Source organism: Salvelinus fontinalis, chromosome 7 (genome assembly GCF_029448725.1).
Source record: "Salvelinus fontinalis isolate EN_2023a chromosome 7, ASM2944872v1, whole genome shotgun sequence".
In the NCBI taxonomy this organism is placed as follows: Eukaryota; Metazoa; Chordata; class Actinopteri; order Salmoniformes; family Salmonidae; genus Salvelinus; species Salvelinus fontinalis.
This window is the reverse complement of record NC_074671.1, coordinates 19,651,002-19,672,553: the sequence shown is the minus strand read 5'-3', so window position 1 is coordinate 19,672,553 and position 21,552 is coordinate 19,651,002. Positions and strand designations below refer to the sequence as shown.

Genomic DNA, 21,552 nt, shown 5'->3' with positions numbered 1-21,552 from the left:
GACGCCTGCCAGATCTTACAACGCCTGGATAGGTACTTTACCTATCAGCTAACCACATAATATGTTTTAACAATCTGTCAGCGATGACCGGCACGCAACCATTGGTTGATGCAAGCAACGTCTAAGCAGAGGAAGGTATTGGCTGGGTTTCAAACCTCACAGGCTGACTAAACCTGCTGGTGTGTGTGCGTTGCAAAATAAATTTAGAAATCTATTAAATTATTGCACCCACACTGCTCGTGCTCTCCAACGAGCATTTGCTTTACCAATGGCTAAAATAGAAGTCAGTTCTATTTCTGACGCAGATCTCGCTGCAAGTCCTGCCTCTCCCATCTCCTCATTGGTTTATAGAAGCAGGTACCCACATGCCATCTCCTCATTGGTTATACCCACGTGGGTGACTGAAAGATGAATGAGGTCAGTGGCGGTAATGCACCTAATTTATGAAAGTTGCCAATCGCAATATAAAGTCAAGAGAAGAAAAAGCCTAGAAGGAGGAGAGATGACTAGAAACGATTCGGTTGACCGTTTTATGTGTGGATTAATTGTCGGAGTAGAGGACCTTGTGCATTTCAGGTAAAATAACAACTCAATGTTTATATCCCAGGACAAATTAGCTAGCAACAGCAAGCTAGCTAAATAGGACAAATTAGCTAGCAAGTGCAAGCTAGCTAGCCAAATTGCCATAAATGTTTAATGCTTTTCAACCTGTCCCCAAATTAATGTAATTGGTTCAGAGTTTGTTTTGATATTTTAACCTGTGTGTCGTGATCACGTTTTGTGTGGGGGGATAAAATAAATTTATGCACGATGGCGCATGCGCGCAGCCGGTTTGGGTTCTGTGTTATGCCCTTGGGGAATCTCCGCGACCATCTTCGTCGTCGATCCAAATGATTAGCCAACCAAAGGGAAGTTGCCAACGTAAGCCTCTCAGCCCTCGTTTTTGATCGAGTTTGAGAGTGTACAATTATGTTCACTACCGGGCCTGAAACGCCCCATAATGCAATTCGCGATGATCGAACATCTGCTAAGAAAAGTCAGTAAAAACTTAAAACCTCAATGTCAATATGGAGAATTTCATTTTTTTCATTGTATTCCCAGGAATGTCCCTGTATTGATGTGTAATATTGTTATTATTGTTGCAATATAATAAAATACTGAAATAAAAAAATTCAATATGGAAAAGTCAAAGTAAAAACTAATGTAAATAAGTTAGAAATTGTGCTACTAATGTACTAACATGTCTCAAAAGTAATGTTTGTTTGGTTAGCTTTTGGAAATAAAACATTTTCCTTCTTCAGAAGCTAGGCAAGCCAACGTTAGTTAGCGTATTAATTTGCTAGCTATCATACAGTAGGCGTATATTAATAATTATATAGTTAATATAAGTAAACATGCAATCATAATTGACTGTTGCACATATAACGCACCCACAAGTTACCGGTAGCTGAAAACACAATCGTCGCGGGACAAATGACTGACAAATTTCAGGGCTAGGCAGTCATTCGAAAAATGTATAACTTCCTCCCTCGCCCCTTGCCCTGCAAGTGTCAGACGTCATCAGAAGTGTCCACTTAATTTGAGGGGAGAGGGTGTGTCTTAAGTGTTTGGAATGCAGCCATTGTTTAACATTTTTCACATTCTTGATTAGCCTTGATTAGTCCACCAATTACAAATTATGATACCAGGCAGACAATGTTAATTCAGTGATTAATGAAATTGTATGCAAATGACAACACACATTCACAATTTATAATGTGCCATGCTCAATCAAAACCTTGGTTCTGGACCTATCAAGGTAATATTTAAACTGTGCAGTATGGAATGAGCAAAATTATGCATGAGAGAGAGCTACAGAGACCTTTGAGATTTCTCTAGATTGAAGTTGTTGACTATTGTGGTTGTTATACAGTGTCTCTCTTGCCTCATCCAGCCATCTTGCCGACTCCTAACAGCATGCCAATGACCATAGAAGTTTGCAAGACAGTACAAACAGACCTGGGACCAGGCTAGTGTCTCTCCACTAGCTGAGTGGAACCAGTGTATCACCTGGCAGAGACAGAGGGATCCCACTGCGCAAAAACATCTTGAATCAATGTTGTTTCCATGTCATTTCAACCCCAAAAATCTATGTGATGTTGTTGAATCAACAAGAAAACTGATTGTATTTGCAAAAAGTAATCAACGTAAGTAATCAACGTTTTTTACCAAAATCCAGTGACATGGTGAAATGTATTGTTGATTTCACGTTTGTTGACAACTCAAACTAGACGTTGAACTGACATCTGTGCCCAATGGGATAGGATGCACAGGAAGGGCAGAGAATCCAGCAGCATACTGTTGTAGTTATCATGGGCCACAGAGACAAAACAGACTCTAAATTCACTATCAAACAGTGCAGCTGCTTGGAATTCTATACAAGTTAGATAAATATCAAATTAGAGGGACGTTAAAGTGATGACAATATCATTTGCATGAAGCGACAAAATATGTAAATGCTTATGTTAATGTACCCAGCTATGGTCTGGACCACCCATCAATGCATAACAGGAGGGAACAGCCACCAGAACTGACTAAATAGGTGAAACTCAATAGTTTGAAGTAGCTTCCTCTCCTCATCTCCTTTCCTTAATCTGCACTGATCTGAAAGGACCATTGCAGTATTTCTTTTGCCTATCCTGTGTGGTCAGATCAGTGCAGTTGAAGAAGAGGAATCTGCTTTAGACTATTCAGATGCACCCTATTTCAACAAGTTTTTATCAGTGGGGTAGTACTCACTGGTCGTGATCGTGAGTTAGCGATGGGGGCGGAGGGAGTCATGGGTGGCTTGGAGCAGCGTAGACTGAAGCGCTGCCCGGTGTCCGGCGGGGATGAGTAGGAGTGCATCCGTGCCTCCAGCCTCTCCGGCTCGCTCCGATAGGCCTCCAGCGGGAACGGCGGCGGCTGCTTGGCGGCCTGCGTCGGAGGAGTTGAGGGGGGCGAGGAGATCCCGGAGGCTAAGGAGAAACGGAGAACGGGTACAAGAGTTGGATTAGACTTTCAGTATAAAAAAGACCTGAGGCTCTTTCTGCCGTAGTCTAACATGGCTGAGGGCGATGGGCATCCAGAGTGCCACTATGCAAGGAACCACAGATGGGGTGTTATCTGATTGAACTTTCAGCAAGGATTGAGAATGAGATAGATAGGGAATAAACCTGTAGTGCTGCCTTTTTGTCAGTTGAGACAACATTATTCTGGTGACGTGCACAGAGCTTGGAGGTGTGAGACAGATGCTTCATCTCATGTTAATCAGATTCTCCTGTCATTTCTATATGTATTTTTTTGAATGCAATATTCTGGCATGTGCCATGTGCAACAAGACTGTGAACTCATTCAACCAATACAGTCAAAGTCAGCCTGTAGGTTATTCAGAAGATTCAGAGAAGATGATGTAATTCTGCACCAGCAGTAATGGAGTTCAGAGGCAAAAAATAGCTGGAAAGTTATTTAAAACCCCCCAGGGGATAATTTATTGCTGTAGCAAGCATTTTTACACCGGAACAAAGCCAGGAGGGATGATCACCTTTCAACTTCGAATTCAAAAGGACAGAGCTAGATCAAAAGACATAGGTTTCAAAAGAAATGACACACACCATTTAAACAGTCAAATGTGAAGAGAAAGTCCATATTATACTAATGAGCTACTGTCATACTAGTTACCTTCTCATCAAATGCATGGCATACACACTTCCTCCTTTCTGGCTATCCAACAAAACAGGAATTTACAGGGAGTAGGTACCACTAATCAGCTCTTACTCCCAGAGGTTCTAATCTAACACAACCTTATTGACATGCAGATGATGCAGTACATCTTTCTTGATGAGCCCAAGCAGAATCAATAAAGTCCTCTAGGCACTTAACCAGACTTTTAAGCCCTTGCACTAGTGGGAATTGGCCTATATGGATGGGGCTAAATTATAATGTATAACCATGGTAGGAATCAAAAGGAAACAGTTTGGAGATTATGGGGAAATTATTAGACTCAAGGTGAGGACAAAACAGTTAATCTGACACAAGACTGAAACCAAACATTACACTGTTGATTTCATGTGCATTTTACATTTACTGTACTTTGCCGCATTTGATGACACAATCTGAAAATATTCTAGACACATTCTATGCTAGCTGTACAGCTCCTAGCTGTGCTGTTGAGGAACTAGAGCAATCCGACTTGTAGTTGTTTTGTTTGAAACACAGCCCTGCATCCCTGCCATCACACAATTACTGTTGTTGTTAACGCATTCCAAAAAAGCTCCATTATAAATCGCAATCTGGTCAGGTGGGCATAATTTGAAAGCGTGTTCTATTGCCAACATGGCTAGCTAAGTTACAAAATAGGATCTTACTGTGATAGTCTTTCACAGGGCAATTCAGAGAAGCAGATCGTAATTTTGGTGCGCATAGAATAGTCACGAGTGCATTCAGATGCGTTTTCAACGCCAAATTTATTCTCAATACGACAAACATAGGCTCATTCTGTTCAGAACAACCCAGAGTATGATGTCATGCCATCTTGTAACTGTATTTCAAGCATAGTGATCATAAACGTTGACACTGTATTAGGGCTGACCCCAATTAGTCGATTGTTTGGTCATTAGGCTATTGGTCGACAGATTGTTTTAGTCACTTAGAAATTTCCTTGTTTTTGAAAGAAAAGCACATTTTTTGTCCATTAAAATAACATCAAATTGATCAGAAATACGGTATAGACGTTGTTAATGTTGTAAATGACTATTGTAGCTGGAAACGGCAGATTTTTTTATGGAATATCTACATAGGTGTACAGAGGCCCATTATCAGCAACCATCACTCCTGTGTTCCAATGGCACGTTGTGTTAGCTAATCCAAGTTTATCATTTTAAAAGCCTAGTTGATCATTTGAAAACCCTTTTGCAATTATGCTAGCACAGCTGAAAACGGTTGTTCTGTTTAAAGAAGCAATAAAACTGGCCTTCTTTAGACTAGTTGAGTATTTTTGAGCATCAGCATTTGTGGGTTCGATTACAGGCTCAAAAGGGCCAGAAACAAAGAACTTTCTTCTGAAAATCGTCAGTCTATTCTTGTTCTGAGAAATGAAGGCTATTCCATGCAAGAAATTGCCAAGAAACTGAAAATCTTCTATCATGCTGTGTACTACTCCCTTCACAGAACAGTGCAAACTGGTGCTAACCAGAATAGAAAGAGGAGTGGAAGGCCCCAGTGCACAACTGAGCAAGAGGACAAGTACATTAGAGTGTCTAGGTTGAGAAACAGACTCCTTTACATTTTTTTTTCACTTGGACAACAAAACATTTGCAAAAGTTGCCCAATTAGTAGAAGGGTTGGGGGCAACTTATTGTTCAAGTTCAGAACCACTGTCAGTGTAACCAATACTGCGCTGTGAAGCGGAAGACCTTGAGCTCTGATGTCATGTATAGCATGTACTGTAGGCTACAGCCATGGCGCTACAATTTAGGCGCTTATCAAGGTCCAAATCTGCTATTTTGAACCCGTATACAGGTACAAGTGTAAAGAGGTACGGGGTTAGTCACATGTAGAAACGGACATAGTGGACATATGGCATAGACTAGTATAGATGTAGGATCTTAATTTGATCACCCTGTTGCAGGAGAACTTTCCAGCAATGCAGGACATTTTAAAGCAGCAATATGTAACTTTTTTGGCGACCTGACCAAATTCACAATGAAATATGTGTTGCAGAGTGCACAGAATACGGTTAGGTACTGTAGGGTGAAATACAGGTAGGATCTGTAGGGTGTAATGTAGTCCTCCCCAGCAGCAGACGTGAACGGCATTACAATGAGGTCTAAAGTGAAACCTGTAAGTGAATGTGTGTGTGTCGCATGATCTTGCGTCAATTAATAAATAAAGGTGCAATTTCCTACAGTTTCCTACATACTATTTAAGCCATGCCATTAGCTTTAAAAACATTTTCTGTAACCCTAGAGATTGATTCCCAGAGCTGTCGGAGCTCTATGGAGAATACATTAGTAGTAAACGCCATTGGTGAGCAGTAAGGCATTAAAACCCCCATTAACACAGCAGACCGGACATCACGTTGTCCTACACCAACCCATCCATTCTCTCTGTCTCTCGGTCGGTGCTACACACACACAACTGCAAGAGAAACAGGACAGGTTCCCTTTAAAGCCATTAGGCTGTGGACCAGTGTACACAGTTTCCCAGGCTAGAAGCAAGCATTATGAGGAGAGGGATGGAAGGAGAAGGGGATGGAGGGAGGGAGACACCATTTTAGCTATCTAACTAATGATATTTTGGATTACTCTAAAGGTCATAATAGCCTTCTCCATAAAGTCAGAAGTGTAACTATTTCAAAGAGTTTTGCATAAACTGCCTGAATCATGTAAATGAGAACTCCTTGTGGTGTATTAAAGGGAAATTCCAGCAAAACTATATATTTTGGTATTTGTTTCATTGGTCCACCAAAAGATAGTTTTTGAGTGGTATTTTCCTTAAGTGTAAATTATCTCTTAGAAATCAAAATCAATATCCTGGACGGATGAACAATATTCTTCTAAAACAGATTCTGCTTTGTCCTCTGCAAGACAATACAACACGGCATCCAAATCTCATTTAAAAAGGCTCAACCACTTTTGGCAAATATGATGTCTCTCACAGTCCTCTGAGCTCAAAGTAAGATCACTCTCCGCTAACTAGGTTAGAGATGCATGCATCAGACCAGCGCTAAATTAAATATTTTTCTAATTACATAAACAATACAAGCCAATGGGGTAACTCGATGATTACTTTTGCTCTGATTACAGTTTTGGTTAACGCTCACTGACAATACAGAAAACTCCTCCTAAATGGATGCCAATAAAATATTAATGTGTGATGGTAGGATGTGGGGGAAAAGCTATATGTCCGAACGCTCACTGGAACAGAAAGCTTGTTGTTTGAACAGATTGAGCAAAGACAGCAGGCTGCGTTGAGTGAAGGGAATCCCATATACAATGTTTCACACAGAAAGGAAAACAGGACTCTCTCTTCTTTCTCAACTGTCTTTTTGTGACCTTTGCACGCCAACATGTCAGATCTATTAACCTTCCCCCTCGCACCACTTTGAACCTCATCGACAAGGCCTATTGGTTCTAGTCAGCAACCATTCCTTCACAGCCTGTCTGCATACCTGTCTGCCTGTCTGTCTGCCTGTCTGTCTGCCTGTCTGTCTGCCTGTGTCCCTAAACAGCAATTTGTCATTTGTCTGTCTAGCAGCCAGACGATTTCTTTCAAATGGGTTGGCTTCCATCAAATACTTCACGTTAATAAGGATCTCTACATATCGGTGTCCCACCCACGGGACAGTTGAGTTAACATAGGCTAATGAGATTAGCATGAGGTTGTAAGTAACAAGAACATTTCTTGTTAATCTAACTGCACTGTCCAATTTACAGTAGCTATTACAGTGAAAGAATACCATGCTATTGTTTGAGGAGAGTGCACACGTATGAACTTAAGGCTGCAGGGGCAGTATTGAGTAGCTTGGATGAAAGGTGCACAGAGGTGCCCATATTAAACGGCCTGCTCCTCAGTCCCAGTTGCTAATATATGCATATTATTATTCATATTGGATAGAAAACACTCTGAAGTTTCTAAAACTGTTTGAATTATGTCTGTGAGTATAACAGAACTCATATGGCAGGCGAAAACCTGAGAAGTTCCACTTCCTGTTTGAATTGTTTCTGAGGTGGCAGATTTTCAACCAAGCTCTCAATGAAATTACAGTTGAGATATGGATGAGTCCTACGGCTTCCACTAGATGTCAACAGTCAACAGAACTTTGTCTGATGACTCTAATGTGAAGGGGGGCCGAAGGAGACAGGAATTAGTAATCACTGCCACGAGCTGATCACGCATTCACCATGAGTCTTCACATGAGGAGGACGTCCGTTCCACCGCTCTTCTGAAGTCAATCTAATTCTCCGGTTGGAACGTTATTCAAGATGTATGTTAACATTCTAAAGATTGATTCAGTACATCGTTTGACATGTTACGGAACTTTTGGACATTTCGTCACGTTATAGTGGAGGCGCTTTGTGACTTTGGAATTGTTTACCAAAGGCGCTAACCAAAGTAGCTAATTGGACATAAATAACGGACATTATCAAACAAATCAAGCATTTATTGTGGACCTGGGATTCCTAGGACTGCTGATGAAGTTCATCAAAGGTAAGGAAACATTTATCATGTATTTTCTGGTTTCTGTTGACCCCCACATGGCGGCTAATTTGGCTATTGTTCTGAGCTCCGCTTTTTCTGTAAATTTTTTTTGAAATCCGACACAGCGGTTGCATTAAGGAGAGGTATATCTATAATTCCATGTGTGTAACTTGTATTATCATCTACATTTATGATGAGTATTTCTGTTGAAACCATGTGGCTATGCAAAATCACTTGATGTTTTTGGAACTAGTGAATGTAACACGCCAATGTAAACTCAGATTTTTTGTTATAAATATGAACTTTATCAAACAAAACATGCATGTATTGTGTAACATTTAGTCCTATGAGTGTCATCTGATGAAGATAATCAAAGGTTAGTGATTAATTTTATCTCTATTTCTGCTTTTTCTGACTGCTATCTTTCGCTGGAAAAATGGCTGTGCTTATCGTTTGTAGTGCTTTCGCTGAAAAGCATATTTGAAATCGGGACACTTGTGAGATTAACAACAAGAATACCTTTAAAATGATATAAGACACATGTATGTTTGAGGAATTTTAATTATGAGATTTCTGTTGTTTGAATTTGGCGCCCTGCACCTTATCTGGCTGCTGTCATATCGATCCCGGTAGCGGGATGCAGCCATAAGAAGTTAAGTTATTGTTAAACCAATTAGGCACATTTGGGAAATCTTGATGTACAATTTTGAAAAGAATGCAATGGTTCATTGGATCCGTCTAAAACTGTGCACATACACTCCTACATTAATTTCACATTTCCACAAACTTCAAAGTGTTTCCTTTCAAATGGTATCAAGAATATGCATATCCTTGCTTCCGATCCTGAGCTACAGGCAGGTAGATTTGGGTATGTCAGTTTAGGTGAAAATTGAAAAAAAGGGGCAGATTCTTATTGATTTGGCTGTCTTTTTTAATCATGTGTGCTGGCCTACATGTGCCATCACCTGGGTAATTACAAGAAAGGTTAATTGCACAGTTGAAATTACAGCTTGTCTGCTATGCAGCAAGGCAACCACTGGAAATGTAGGTAATATTGTTTTCTGCGCCATGATAGTTTCCATGTGTCGACTAATCTCAAATTCTTCTCGCCATGGTTGTGTGATCTATGAAACATCTGCTAGCCTCACACTCTCACAGCATGTGTCTGGTTTGTCTGACAGAAACGACAGCTTGCTGCCCCCATGTCTGTCTGTCTGTCTGTCTGTGTCAACATCCCTACCTCCATCTCACTCAGGTTTTATATTTGCATTCATGTCCCTATGTCACTGTAAGCATCATAACAACAAGATGTCACAAGAAGGTTATGATGCCAATAAATTACATGCATCTCTACCTTTTGATGTGGAATTGGACATTCTTGTAAATAAAGCAGTTGGACTAAATAATCACACTATGATGGAATTATAAACATATTAAATATATTATAAACACATAATTCACGTGAACAGTTAATTCACGTGAATAGCAGTGGCACCAATTGAACTCTACTACAGAGCACTTTACACACTTCAAAGGGCACTTTAAAGGGCTGGTTTTAAGTGTCTTCACTGGCAATTAAGGAGCTGGAATTATTCACTTGAACAAAAAAATTCTCTCCATTTCGGCATAATTTGCCTTTAAGTAACACTCATGACCAGTGATGACCTGTTATTCAGGGCAGATGGTGCAGAGCCCCACCTGTTTTGAGACCCACATTGTTTAGGGGGGGGGGGGGCTTGCCTTATTTGCATGTTATTTTGGCATTCATTCGTGTCACATATCAGATTGCAAACAATGTCAAATATATATATATATATATATATATACATATATCATTGAGTTAATGAAGCTGCCAGAAACATGGTCTCTTTCTTGTTTTCTTGAGTAAGGCAGCTCCAAAATGCAGGAGTTTCAGCCTAGCTCAGTGCTTTCTGTGCTGGTGGGGCAAGGTAGCAGAAAATATGGAGAATTGTGCCGTGATTGGCTCAGTGTTCTGTCACTCATGAGGACACTACGTCACTGCCAAGTCTAAGGGTAGACCTCAAATTATAGCCCCTTGGGTGCTGCCATAGAGTTACATTAGAAGTGCCCTTCCAAGAAGGCTCAAGATAATTGGCCACAGATAAAATGACTTCAAATCACGTTATATCTACAGTAGCTTTTATTGGACTGATCATCATACTTTCAAAATCTTAGCTAGCAGTCATCATAAATCAAGTCGATAATCTACTGGCAAATCCTTTTTAATCCTAGTCATATGAAGAGAAATAATGAAGAGAAAATATAGATAAAACGTATCGGTGCTCATCGGCCATTGGACACAAACATTACACAAGTTGGAAATCGCAAATTCAACAATGAGTGGTTTGGAAGGAATCAGTGACTACCTGCAAGCATTGCAAAGCAGTCATTAGCCTGCTATTCAGTGGAGTGGCTGTGTGTTACCAAGTCTAAGATGAAGGGTCTCTTTTCCTAGTTTAAAATGATAAACATTCAACATTGGCCATGCTGTCAATAAAGCATGATTTGTGCCCCGTTCAAAACAACTGTTAACCTGTTGAGGACAGAGGGCGCTGTTTTCACTTTGGGGGAAAATCGTGCCCAATTTAAACGGCCTCGTACTCAATTCTTGCTCGTACAATATGCATATTATTACTACTATTGGATAGAAAACACTCTAGTTTCTAAAACCGTTTGAATTATATCTGTGAGTAAAACAGAATACCTTTTGCAGCAAACTTCCTGACAGGAAGTGGAAAAGCTGAAATCGATGCTCTGTTCTAGGGCCTGCCTATTAATGTCCTTGATATTTATTAGTATAGATGCACTTCATACGTCTTCCACTAGATGTCGACAGGCAGTGAGAGAAGAAATGGAGTGAATAACTTGATCTGGGGTCGAATAAAAGCTCTCGGCATGACGTGTCACCAGTTTCCTGTTTTCTGGAGAGCGCGTGAAGGGACCTGGTTTTGCCTTCTGAAAAGCTGTCGTTATGGACGACTAATATCTCCGGCTTTGATTTTATTTGATACATGTGACAATATCATCATAAAGTATGTTTTTTCAATATAGTCTTATTAGATTATTGAAATTTATTCGGGACGTTAGGCGTGTTGCGTTGTGTGCCTTTGTTCAGGAAGGAGAGCTTCACGCTACTTTGCTAGCTTTCCGTGCTAATTGACTGGAGAAGAGGACATTCTAAATCCAAACAACGATTGTTGCCGACAAAGGACCCCTTGTACAACATTCTGATGAAAGATCATCAAAAGTAGGACCCATTTTATGATGCTATTTCATATATCTGTCGAACATGTTGTACTAGTCGTTTGCGCCCAGATCTTGGGTACTCTCTCGCTATACTTAAGCTGGATGTCGTAATGAAGTTATTTTTAGAATTCTAACACGGCGATTGCATTAAGAACTAGTGTATCTATCATTTCCTATACAACATGTCGTTTCTAGTAACGTTTATGAATAGTTATTTGGTCAGAATAGTTGGAGTGTCATAAAAATATCCGCACATTCTGGGAAAAAGATGCTACGTTAGCACAATGTATAACCACTGATTTCAGCTCTAAATATGCACATTTTCGAACAAAACATAAGTGTATGTATAACCTGATGTTATAGGACTGTCATCTGATGAAGGTTTATGAAGGTTAGTGAAAATTAATATCTTTTGCTGGTTTATTCCCTATCGCTAACGTGCCTATTGCTATCGCTAACGTGCCTTGATGAATGAATGCGGTAGTGTGGTAGGCTATTGTAGTAAGCTAATATAATGCTATATTGTGTTTTCGCTGTAAAACACTTTTGAAAAATCGGAAATATTGGCTGGATTCACAAGATGTTTGTCTTTCATTTGCTGTACACCATCGATTTTTCAGAAATGTTTTATGATGAGTATTTAGGTATTTGACGTTGGTGTCTAATTACTCTGGCTGCTTCGGTTCTATTTCTGACGGTAGCTGTGATGGTAGCTGCAATGTAAAACTGATTTATACCTCAAATATGCACATTTTTCGAACAAAACATAGATTTATTGTATAACATGTTATAAGACTGTCATCTGATGAAGTTAGTTTGGTTGGTTCTTGGTTAGTTAGGTTGGCTTTGTGCATGCTACCTGTGCGGTGAAAAATGTCTGTCCTTTTTTGTATTTGGTGGTGAGCTAACATAAATATGTGGTGTTTTCGCTGTAAAACATTTTAAAAATCGGACATGTTGACTGGATTCACAAGATGTGTATCTTTCATTTGCTGTATTGGACTTGTTAATGTGTGAAAGTTAAATATTTCTAAAAAATATCTTTTGAATTTCGCGCTCTGCCTTTTCGGTGGAATGTGGGAGGAGTTCCGCTAGCGGAACGCCAGAGCCAGACAGGTTAACTCGGAACTACAAAATCTGACTTTAGTGAATTCAAGACAACTGGGAACTCAGGGAAAAATAGCTACGACTGGGAAAATACATTTTGAACTTTCATCCAACTCGGAATTGTAAATCCGGAACTCTGGCCTGTTTCTAGAGCTGTGACCTGAAGATCACTAACGTCATGATTCGACCAGTGGTCTTGAAAGCACCATAAATCCAGAGAATGGCAGACTTTGATGGCAAAATTTGCCCATGAAGGACCACTGCGAAAAGTGAAAAAAAAATAAAAAGTGAAAAGTGTGGTGTACCACAGGGCAGCTCTCTAGGCCCTCTACTCTTTTTTTATTTTCACCAATGACCTGCCATTGGCATTAAACAAAGCATGTGTGTCCATGTACGCTGATGATTCAACCATACACACATCAGCAACCACAGCTAATGAAGTCACTGAAATCCTTAACAAAGAGTTGCAGTCTGTTTTGGAATGGGTGGCCAATAATAAACTGGTCCTGAACATCTCTAAAACTAAGAGCATTGTATTTGGTACAAATTCTAGACCTCAGCTGAATCTGGTAATGAATGGTGTGGCTGTTGAACAAGTTGAGGAGACTAAATTACTTGGCGTAAGCTTAGATTGTAAACTGTCATGATCAAAACAAATAGATTCAATGATTGTGAAGATGGGGAGAGGTCTGTCCGTAATAAAGAGATGCTCTGCTTTTTTAAAACCACACTCCAAAAAGCAAGTTCTGCAGGCTCTAGTTTTGTCTAATCTTGATTATTGTTCAGTCGTGTTGTCCAGTGCTGCAAGGAAAGACCTAGTTAAGATGCAGCTGGCCCAGAACAGAGCGGCACGTTTTGCTCTCATTGTAATCAGAGGGCTGATATAAATACTATGCATGCCAGTCTCTCTTTGCTAAGAGTTGCGGAGAGACTGACTGCATCACTTACTTTTATAAGAAACAATGTGTTGGAAATCCCAGATTGTTTACATAGTCAACTTACACACAGCTCTGACACACACACTTATCCCACCAGACATGCCACCAGGGGTCTTTTTACAGTCCCCGAATCCAGAACAAATTCAAGAAAGCGTACAGTATTATATAGAGCCCTTATTGCATGGAACTTGCTTTCATCTCATATTGCTCAAATAAACAGCAAACCCGGTTTAAAAAAACAGATAAAGCAACACCTCACGGCACAATGCCTCTCCCCTATTTGACCCCAGACTGTTTGTGTGTATGTATTGACATGTAGGCTGTGTGTGCCTTTTTTTATTTTATTATGTAGTTCTGTCCTGGAGCTGTTCTTGTCTATTGATGTTCTGTATTATGCATGGTTTCCAGGAAGAGTAGCTGCTGCTTTTGCAATAAAATACAAAAAAAGGTGAATCCAAAAATGTATTGTATACTGCAGCATAAATTATGTAATATGCCAGGGAAATATGTATACTGTAGCTAAGAAAGTAATACTAAGTATATGTTGTGTGGTAAGCTGTTAGTCATGTGCCTCCCCCAAATAATTTGGTCTATTTTCACCTCTTAATTTCGCCTACTGTTCTGACTTGGCGGTGCACATTTTTTTTAAATTTTTTTTATTTAACCTTTATTTAACCAGGTAGGCAAATTGAGAACACGTTCTCATTTACAATTGCGACCTGGCCAAGATAAAGCAAAGCAGTTCGACACATACAACAACACATAGTTACACATGGAGTAAAAACAAACATATAGTCAATAATACAGTGAAAAAAATAAGTCTACAGTATATACAATGTGAGCAAGTGAGGTGAGATAAGGGGGGTGAAGGCAAACAGATATATGTATAAATAAATAAAAATATAAAAAGGCCATGGAGGCGAAGTGAGTACAACACAGCAAGTAAAATAAAAACTAAAAAAAACACTGGAATGGTTGGTTTGCATTGGAAGAAAGTGCAAAGTAGAGACAGAAATAATGGGGTGCAAAGGAGCAAAATAAATTAATAAATAAATACAGTAGGTAAAGAGGTAGTTGTTTGGGCTAAATTGTAGATGGGTTATGTACAGGTGCAGTAATCTATGAGCTGCTCTGACAGCTGGTGCTTAAAGCTAGTGAGGGAGATAGGTGTTTCCAGTTTCAGAGATTTTTGTAGTTCGTTCCAGTCATTGGCAGCAGAGAACTGGAAGGAGAGGCGTCCAAAAGAAGAATTGGTTTTGGGGGTGACTAGAGAGATATACCTGCTGGAGCGCGTGCTACGGGTAGGTGCTGCTATGGTGACCAGCGAGCTGAGATAAGGGGGGACTTTACCTAGCAGGGTCTTGTAGATGACCTGGAACCAATGGGTTTGGCGACGAGTATGAAGCGAGGGCCAGCCAACGAGAGTGTACAGGTCGCAGTGGTGGGTAGTATATGGGGCTTTGGTGACAAAACGGATGGCACTGTGATAGACTGCATCCAATTTATTGAGTAGGGTTTTGGAGGCTATTTTGTAAATGACATCACCGAAGTCGAGGATTGGTAGGATGGTCAGTTTTACAAGGGTATGTTTGGCAGCATGAGTAAAGGATGCTTTGTTGCGGAATAGGAAGCCAATTCTAGATTTGACTTTGGATTGGAGATGTTTGATGTGGGTCTGGAAGGAGAGTTTACAGTGTAACCAGACACCTAGGTATTTGTAGTTGTAGCCTATAACCTATTTTTGACAAAAGTAATCATCGAATATTGTAAGAGCTTTCATTGTCTGCTTATATGCCCCCTTTATTTATCCTATGGTTCTGACTTGGTGTTCAGGGATAACACTGTAAGAACAAAAGTGTTGAACAAATAGTTATATTGACTACGTCCGTCCTAGCTCGCTCATTAATGTCTTAATCCAAATTACAGATTGCATCTTATCCGCTTGTTGTCCCCTTATGCCATAGTTTGTACATTTCAATTGTCAGTAGAAACCACATTTGTTTAAGCAAGTCAGCCATATCAGCCATTACTTTTTAAATGGCAGTAATTGAGGCTGAATGAACTGTTTCACTGCCAGACAAGGCTCCGCTGATAGCCAGGTGTAGCAGTGGTAAAGTGTTGGGACTGATGTTGGGACTCTGCTGTTGGGACAGCTTTATGTAGGCCCTAACAGTTTGTGTGCACAGTTTGTCACCGGTATAGTGCAATTAATGTATTATTTAGTGTTGTGCAGTGGCTTTGCTGGCATGCATCCCACATAGTTTTTTTTGCCCGACTAAGATTTACATGCTAAAATCGCCACTGCTTATGACAAAAAAAAACACTCAACCCCTGTCTACCAAAAGTCTCCTTTTGTTACCATACACATGACATTGGACGGGTGTATAACAACTCATTTCAATGCATTCAAAATGTTGAACTCATTGGCTAGCAGTAGAGCTTTTTGTGATTATCTTGTCTGAGTCTTCACTGCACCATTATATTTGTATTTTGTACTTGATGTGTCACTGTTAGCGTTGCAAAGCTACAAGTAATTTACCAAAGTTACCGGAATCTACAGTAATTTGGGTAATTTACATTAAATCTATGGCAATCTATTGTAACTTTGGTCATTTTATACTTGAATAACTTGTAAAAACATTGAAAGTGTCAAGTAATATACCCTCCCTTTGCAACCCTAGTCACTGCTACATCATGAAGCAGATGGAGAGAAATAAATAAGCACAGTACGCCTGACGCGCTCGCCAGCTGATAAAATAAAATGGCACAGTACAAACTGACTGAAAGAGACAATTATTTAGTTATTTGACAGCTCACAATCCATTTGGATTAGCAGGGATGTGTGGGTGGTCTGCATTTAACTGTAATCCATTTTAGCTTTGATAAACATGATAAACAACATGCCTAAAGTGTCATACTTAAATAAAACTAGAAAAAAATCCTAACGACTTAGAAGTCAAACAAGCCCTGGGTTTCATTAGATCATAGTGCCATATAATCAACAAGTTGACTCATGGGATGTCATGGTGTGAGAACCATGGTAACAGAGTGTGTGTATGAGAGCGAGAGAGAGAGCGCACTATTGGGGAGTTTCCATCTGCGACAGTGTCATGTAAGGTGACAGAGGCGAGACCATTCAGCAGGCGGTACCAGCATGCATTTCAGGGTGGGCAGGGGAGCATTAACCAAAACAGAACCTAATAGGAAAGTTAGATTTACACTTTTCACACGCACACTGCCATGTGACACCTCCAGTGTTTTACAAGGGAGAAATACTGCTGACTTATTCTTCACATCCAATCATTTGGATGAGTGGTCACTGGTCACCCATTCAGACCTACAGTATTAGAAGTGTTACTGGTTCGACTCTACCTAGAGCTAGACATTAATCATTTGGATAATGAAGAAAGCCTCTAACCACATTCAATGGCTTGCGGGGGCAACAAACTATGACCTTTCCAGACTTTACATAACTACTGTATAATGACTTTAATTGTGTGATCATAAGTAGGGAGGTGACCAATACATTGATTGATTGACTAATCAATCAATGGCACTATGTTTTCATAACGGTAAGAGTCTGACTTGCTATGTCCTCCAATGTCATTCCTCAAAAAGCTTTGCACACAACAGCCAGACAGTAGAGGTGCAGTTTTAAAGTGTGCAAATACCCTGACCGCATTATACTAAACATCGATCAGTACACTTTTTCATAGGCCTGCACCAATATACTCGGGATAAACTGTAATTATTTGCACAGATTTTGGTAAAACACAACAAAATATGTATTCACTGTTGTTGATTCGTGATCTGAAAAAGGAAGACGTTTGAATTCTAAAGGAAGCCAACAGTGCCACCTAATGACGTCAGAAAACAACTGCATTCCTCCATGTCAAACGAAACTCCACTGAATACCCATTCAAACTTTCTGCACAGCGCTAATACAGTTTTGAATTTCTCTGCAAACACCCGGTTGACAGTTTGGATGCAGATTTCAATCTAAATACAATCTGTGAAAACAAACAGACAATCACCCCACCCAAAGTATGGACAGTCAAAGCTCATGTATTCAAACATTTCCCTCTCACCTTAAATGATCATCCTCTATTGGAAAATAAAAAACTACAGGCAGTAAATAAAGAATCAGTGATGCAGTATGTGATGCTGAAATACTGTAAATAACTACAAGCATTTCCAGGTCCAGGTTGTTCCTTGCGGTTTTACTCCGTTTTCTTCTGTTTGGTGCCTAATGAACACACGTTTTGTTACTAGATGGAGTGTTGCCAGGAAATGTTCAAATGTCAGCCCTTCGATGAGTGAAGTTAAACCAAAAGGTTCTTTAAAAGCTCTCTGTTTATCACTTGTTGGGGATGCTATTTGAAAGAGCATAGATGACAAGACTGTATGACACCCCTCACATCTACCAGGAAACGTATTTGACATTGGCGTCATGGCGTTTTAAGAACTTCAGAGCTGTCGAGTAATTTCAAGGCAGCTAATTAGGAAAAAGTAGTGTCTTTTTAATCAAATGTTATCCATGTCAGACATTCAAACCTATGCTGTATTGCTCTGTTCATTTTATTTATATTTCTCATTTGTACTAAAAAAAACTAGGAACACCTAATTCCACTTTTAAATGTGAATAAAAAAATCCTAAGCATAACGTCAATAATGCAAAATAGCAACTGTCTCTGCGGTCTAAATGTGGCTTTAAATTTTGGCCATCCCCAGAAGTATTCCTGTAATCTCAGGCCTTCACACTGTAATCTGTCACTCCATTCTCATTCACTGACAGTAGCCATGGTGATTACGTAAATGGCTGGTTTTAGTTTACAATGGAACCGTTTTCCATTCCCTGATGGCAAAAATACGTGTGTGTATGTGGAAGGAGCGTATCCTTTCCTCGCTGTGAAAGGACATAAGAGAACTCAGTATCAATCCAAAGAATGAACTGCAGGCACTCTGGGAAATTAGCTATCCAGCCAGCGTGGCCCACAGTGAGAGTGCACTACCCCAAATTGAGATCAGGCCCATGAATGCGTTTTTCAAATTGTGTCATAATAAATGTAAAAAATCTTCCCTTATGTTACTAAAACGGATAACTGAAATGCCTTAGTTGTTTCACTGGCAGTTTCTCCCTCTCAATAGGAACTATCTTTCTCTGGCTTTTCATGCTATCAACACCCTGGTGACATTACATCCTAAGCTTCTGAAGCCTTCCAGTATCACATGGGACATCAAGCCAGCTCCTTGAGAAGACAGTGGACTTTGTGTTAGATCCAAGCATCCAAACACTCACTCCCACACAGTTACTCACTGAGCTTTTCTGAAGACTTGCTACAGTTTTGGCAGTAAATGTACAAACCTACACGTTTAAATCACATCTACTGTAACTGTTTACGTACAAATTGGTATTAGTGTGTACACAAATGCTGCCCGCTTACTGTTTCCCAAGAGGTCATGGGGCTCGGACTGCCTCCTCCCTGTCCGTCTGTCCGGCTCCTTCTTCTTCTTGCTCGCCCTCAGGCTCCCGAATCGCTTCATGGGGCACGATGGGACACAAGTATAGTGTATAAACCCAAGTAGAACATATCCAACTAAATACGAGATATGATTCAATCAAGCCTGACAAGACCCGATTCAAGCATCAATGTTCACCTTGCAGAATCCGCACTTGAAACAAGCTGGGTCAATATTCTCCTTTAGGAGCCCTGCCAAACTGATCCAAGGACAATACTGAGTAGTGACCGTCAATCCAAGTAGATGATCCCAGGGGTTCTCTCCAAAATAGGCAGCGTGGAGAGACTGAGATTAGAGCCAGCTAGATAGTTCACAGTAGAAACACAGTAGGAAGGGAAGCAGGAAAGAAATCAGGCAGACAGGCTGAAAGCTTAACCCCCAGAGGAGAGCTGGTCTCATAAATCTCCTTCAGCTCTGAATCGGCTATTCTTCTTAAACGCACTTCCCAAGAGAACCTGTTCTGTCCTTCTTTCCCTGCAGCTCTCTCTCTCTCTCTACCTCCCTCTGAATGTTTGAACGCTCTGATCCACTGAGGCGTCCAGCAGCAACAGAGTCCCTGCTGCCGTAGACTGTCATGTACAGCTGTGTGGCTGGTGTTCCTTTAAAAAAGAGACTGCATCACAGAGGCTGTAAAAGGAAACGAAACCCGCTCCCTCTCTCACACACACACACACACACTCTTTATCTCTGACAGCGATTGGCTCTGAGCAAAGCCCTGACAACCCCCCCCCGGCTGCCGCTCAAGCTCTCCTGTTCTTCCAGAACTCTCCATCTCTCTCACACAACACACAACTTTCCTGCGTAGTGTTGCTTTAGCATGTGCTAGTGTTGATAACAGGTATCTAACAATATAACATGGTTTTATTACAGAAGTGCCTCAGTAGAAATCAACAATCAGGATGGAGAATACGATGGACGTTCACTGATACATAATATTTTTCATTCAAGGGTCAAAGCCACACACTCACACACACTAATGCATGGACTAAGCCGATGCCCCAGTGACAAGCATCAGTACCTGTAAATTACAGACCACAGGTTAGTATGAGAAGGGAAAAGTATGCTGGGAACTACCTGGCTAGTCATAGGTAAAGCCTGGGTGGTCCTGAGGATTTTTAACTTGAACAAAACTACCAATCTTGTTCAGGGAGACCATCATTAATAGCACTTTTGTAAAAATCCAAAGCTTTGGAGACGTTTTTTGTGGGGTTGAGCATTCTGCCTTCTGCATGGAAGAGCAGCACACGGCCTCAGAGCTACTGTTCTTTTCTCAGCCCCTGATATGCTAAAGACTATCTGAGGTAAGCTTGAGTTGGTTTGTGTGTAGGGAGCAGTCTTTTTTAAGAGTGGTGATATTTCTTTCTTTGGGAAGTCTACGCTCAACTGAACACTGGCTGGAGCAGGGGCGTGTGTGAGAGGGAGAGCAGATTGTTTCGTCAACGCAGTCGTCGTTCTGGAAAACGCCACAGGTCAGCAGCGACCACACAGTCAGTTGTATTGTAAACACCATGGGGCTAATGAAGTCACAACAGAGAATTCAAAAGCAACAACAAATCAACACTAACATTATAATTCCACAAAGCTCTTTACACCTCCTACCTGGGAGCCAAAGTCCATAATTAATGTTGACGACAAAGAGATCAGGAATAACCGACTGAAACCAAACTTAAATTGCCAAATGCCCCCTCCATCCCCTCATTGATGCCCATTGCAACCCCAGAAAACTGTGACAATGTAAAAATGGCTCGACTCTTCTTCAGACGGCAGTGTTTGGCTTATATAAGAATAATTAAATAGGCTCTGATGGATCTCCTCTCATATTCATCATATCCCTGTCTCTGCCTTGTGATTTCCTGTTTAGAGGGGCACTAATGTGCCAGTAAATCTCCAAGCAACCTTATTTAAGTCCGATTTTTTTTCTTCTTGTGAGCGGGATTTAACTAATCCCTCCCAAAATCGTTTGACTTTCTTCTTTTTTTTTTAAACCTAAATGCAATTAGGAGTACAGGCCAAAGAGAGAAGGGTGAGAGGGAGGGGGAGAGAGGAAGAGGGGGGAGGGAGATGGAGAAAGGGAGAGGGGGAGAGAAAGGGCAAATGAGAGCGAGATAACAAGATAGAGAGGTTGTGTGAGGGAGGGAAAGAGAGAGAAAGACAAAGAGAGAAGGGCAGAGACCGTGGGGCAGAGAGAGATAGCGAACAAGATGGAAGAGAGATTGTGAGAAATGTCCCTGACTTTGCTTGACCACTTGGACATTTAGCTCGGAATCCTTTCATGTACTGCTGGTACACATTCAGCAGATAAAAATGTGTTGGGGTGTGTGTGTGTGTATGTTGTTATCACTTGTTTGCATCATGGCTTCAAGCCATGACCTTTACCATTATAGTCCTTACTCACAGTATAGGTCCCTTACTTTATCACACCCCAGTACTAACCCTGCAGCACTGGGGGCTCATGGGAAAACATGTACATAATAGTTCAATACATTCATAAAGGGGTGGG

At 40.6% G+C, this 21,552-nt stretch overlaps 1 protein-coding gene across 4 annotated transcripts in view; it reads right to left on the bottom strand.

Moving 5' to 3' along the window:
* Positions 1-21,552, bottom strand: part of LOC129859169 (5'-AMP-activated protein kinase subunit gamma-2-like) — a 101,813-nt gene that overhangs the window by 29,417 nt on the left and 50,844 nt on the right. For 2 of the 4 annotated variants that reach the window (XM_055928612.1, XM_055928613.1), the window contains exon 4: positions 2,779-2,996. In XM_055928612.1, the coding sequence (XP_055784587.1) occupies positions 2,779-2,996 (218 nt within the window). Of the gene's footprint in view, positions 1-2,778; positions 2,997-18,976; positions 19,664-21,552 lie in introns of those variants that run through there. The other 2 variants (XM_055928614.1, XM_055928615.1) reach the window with 2 other exon arrangements.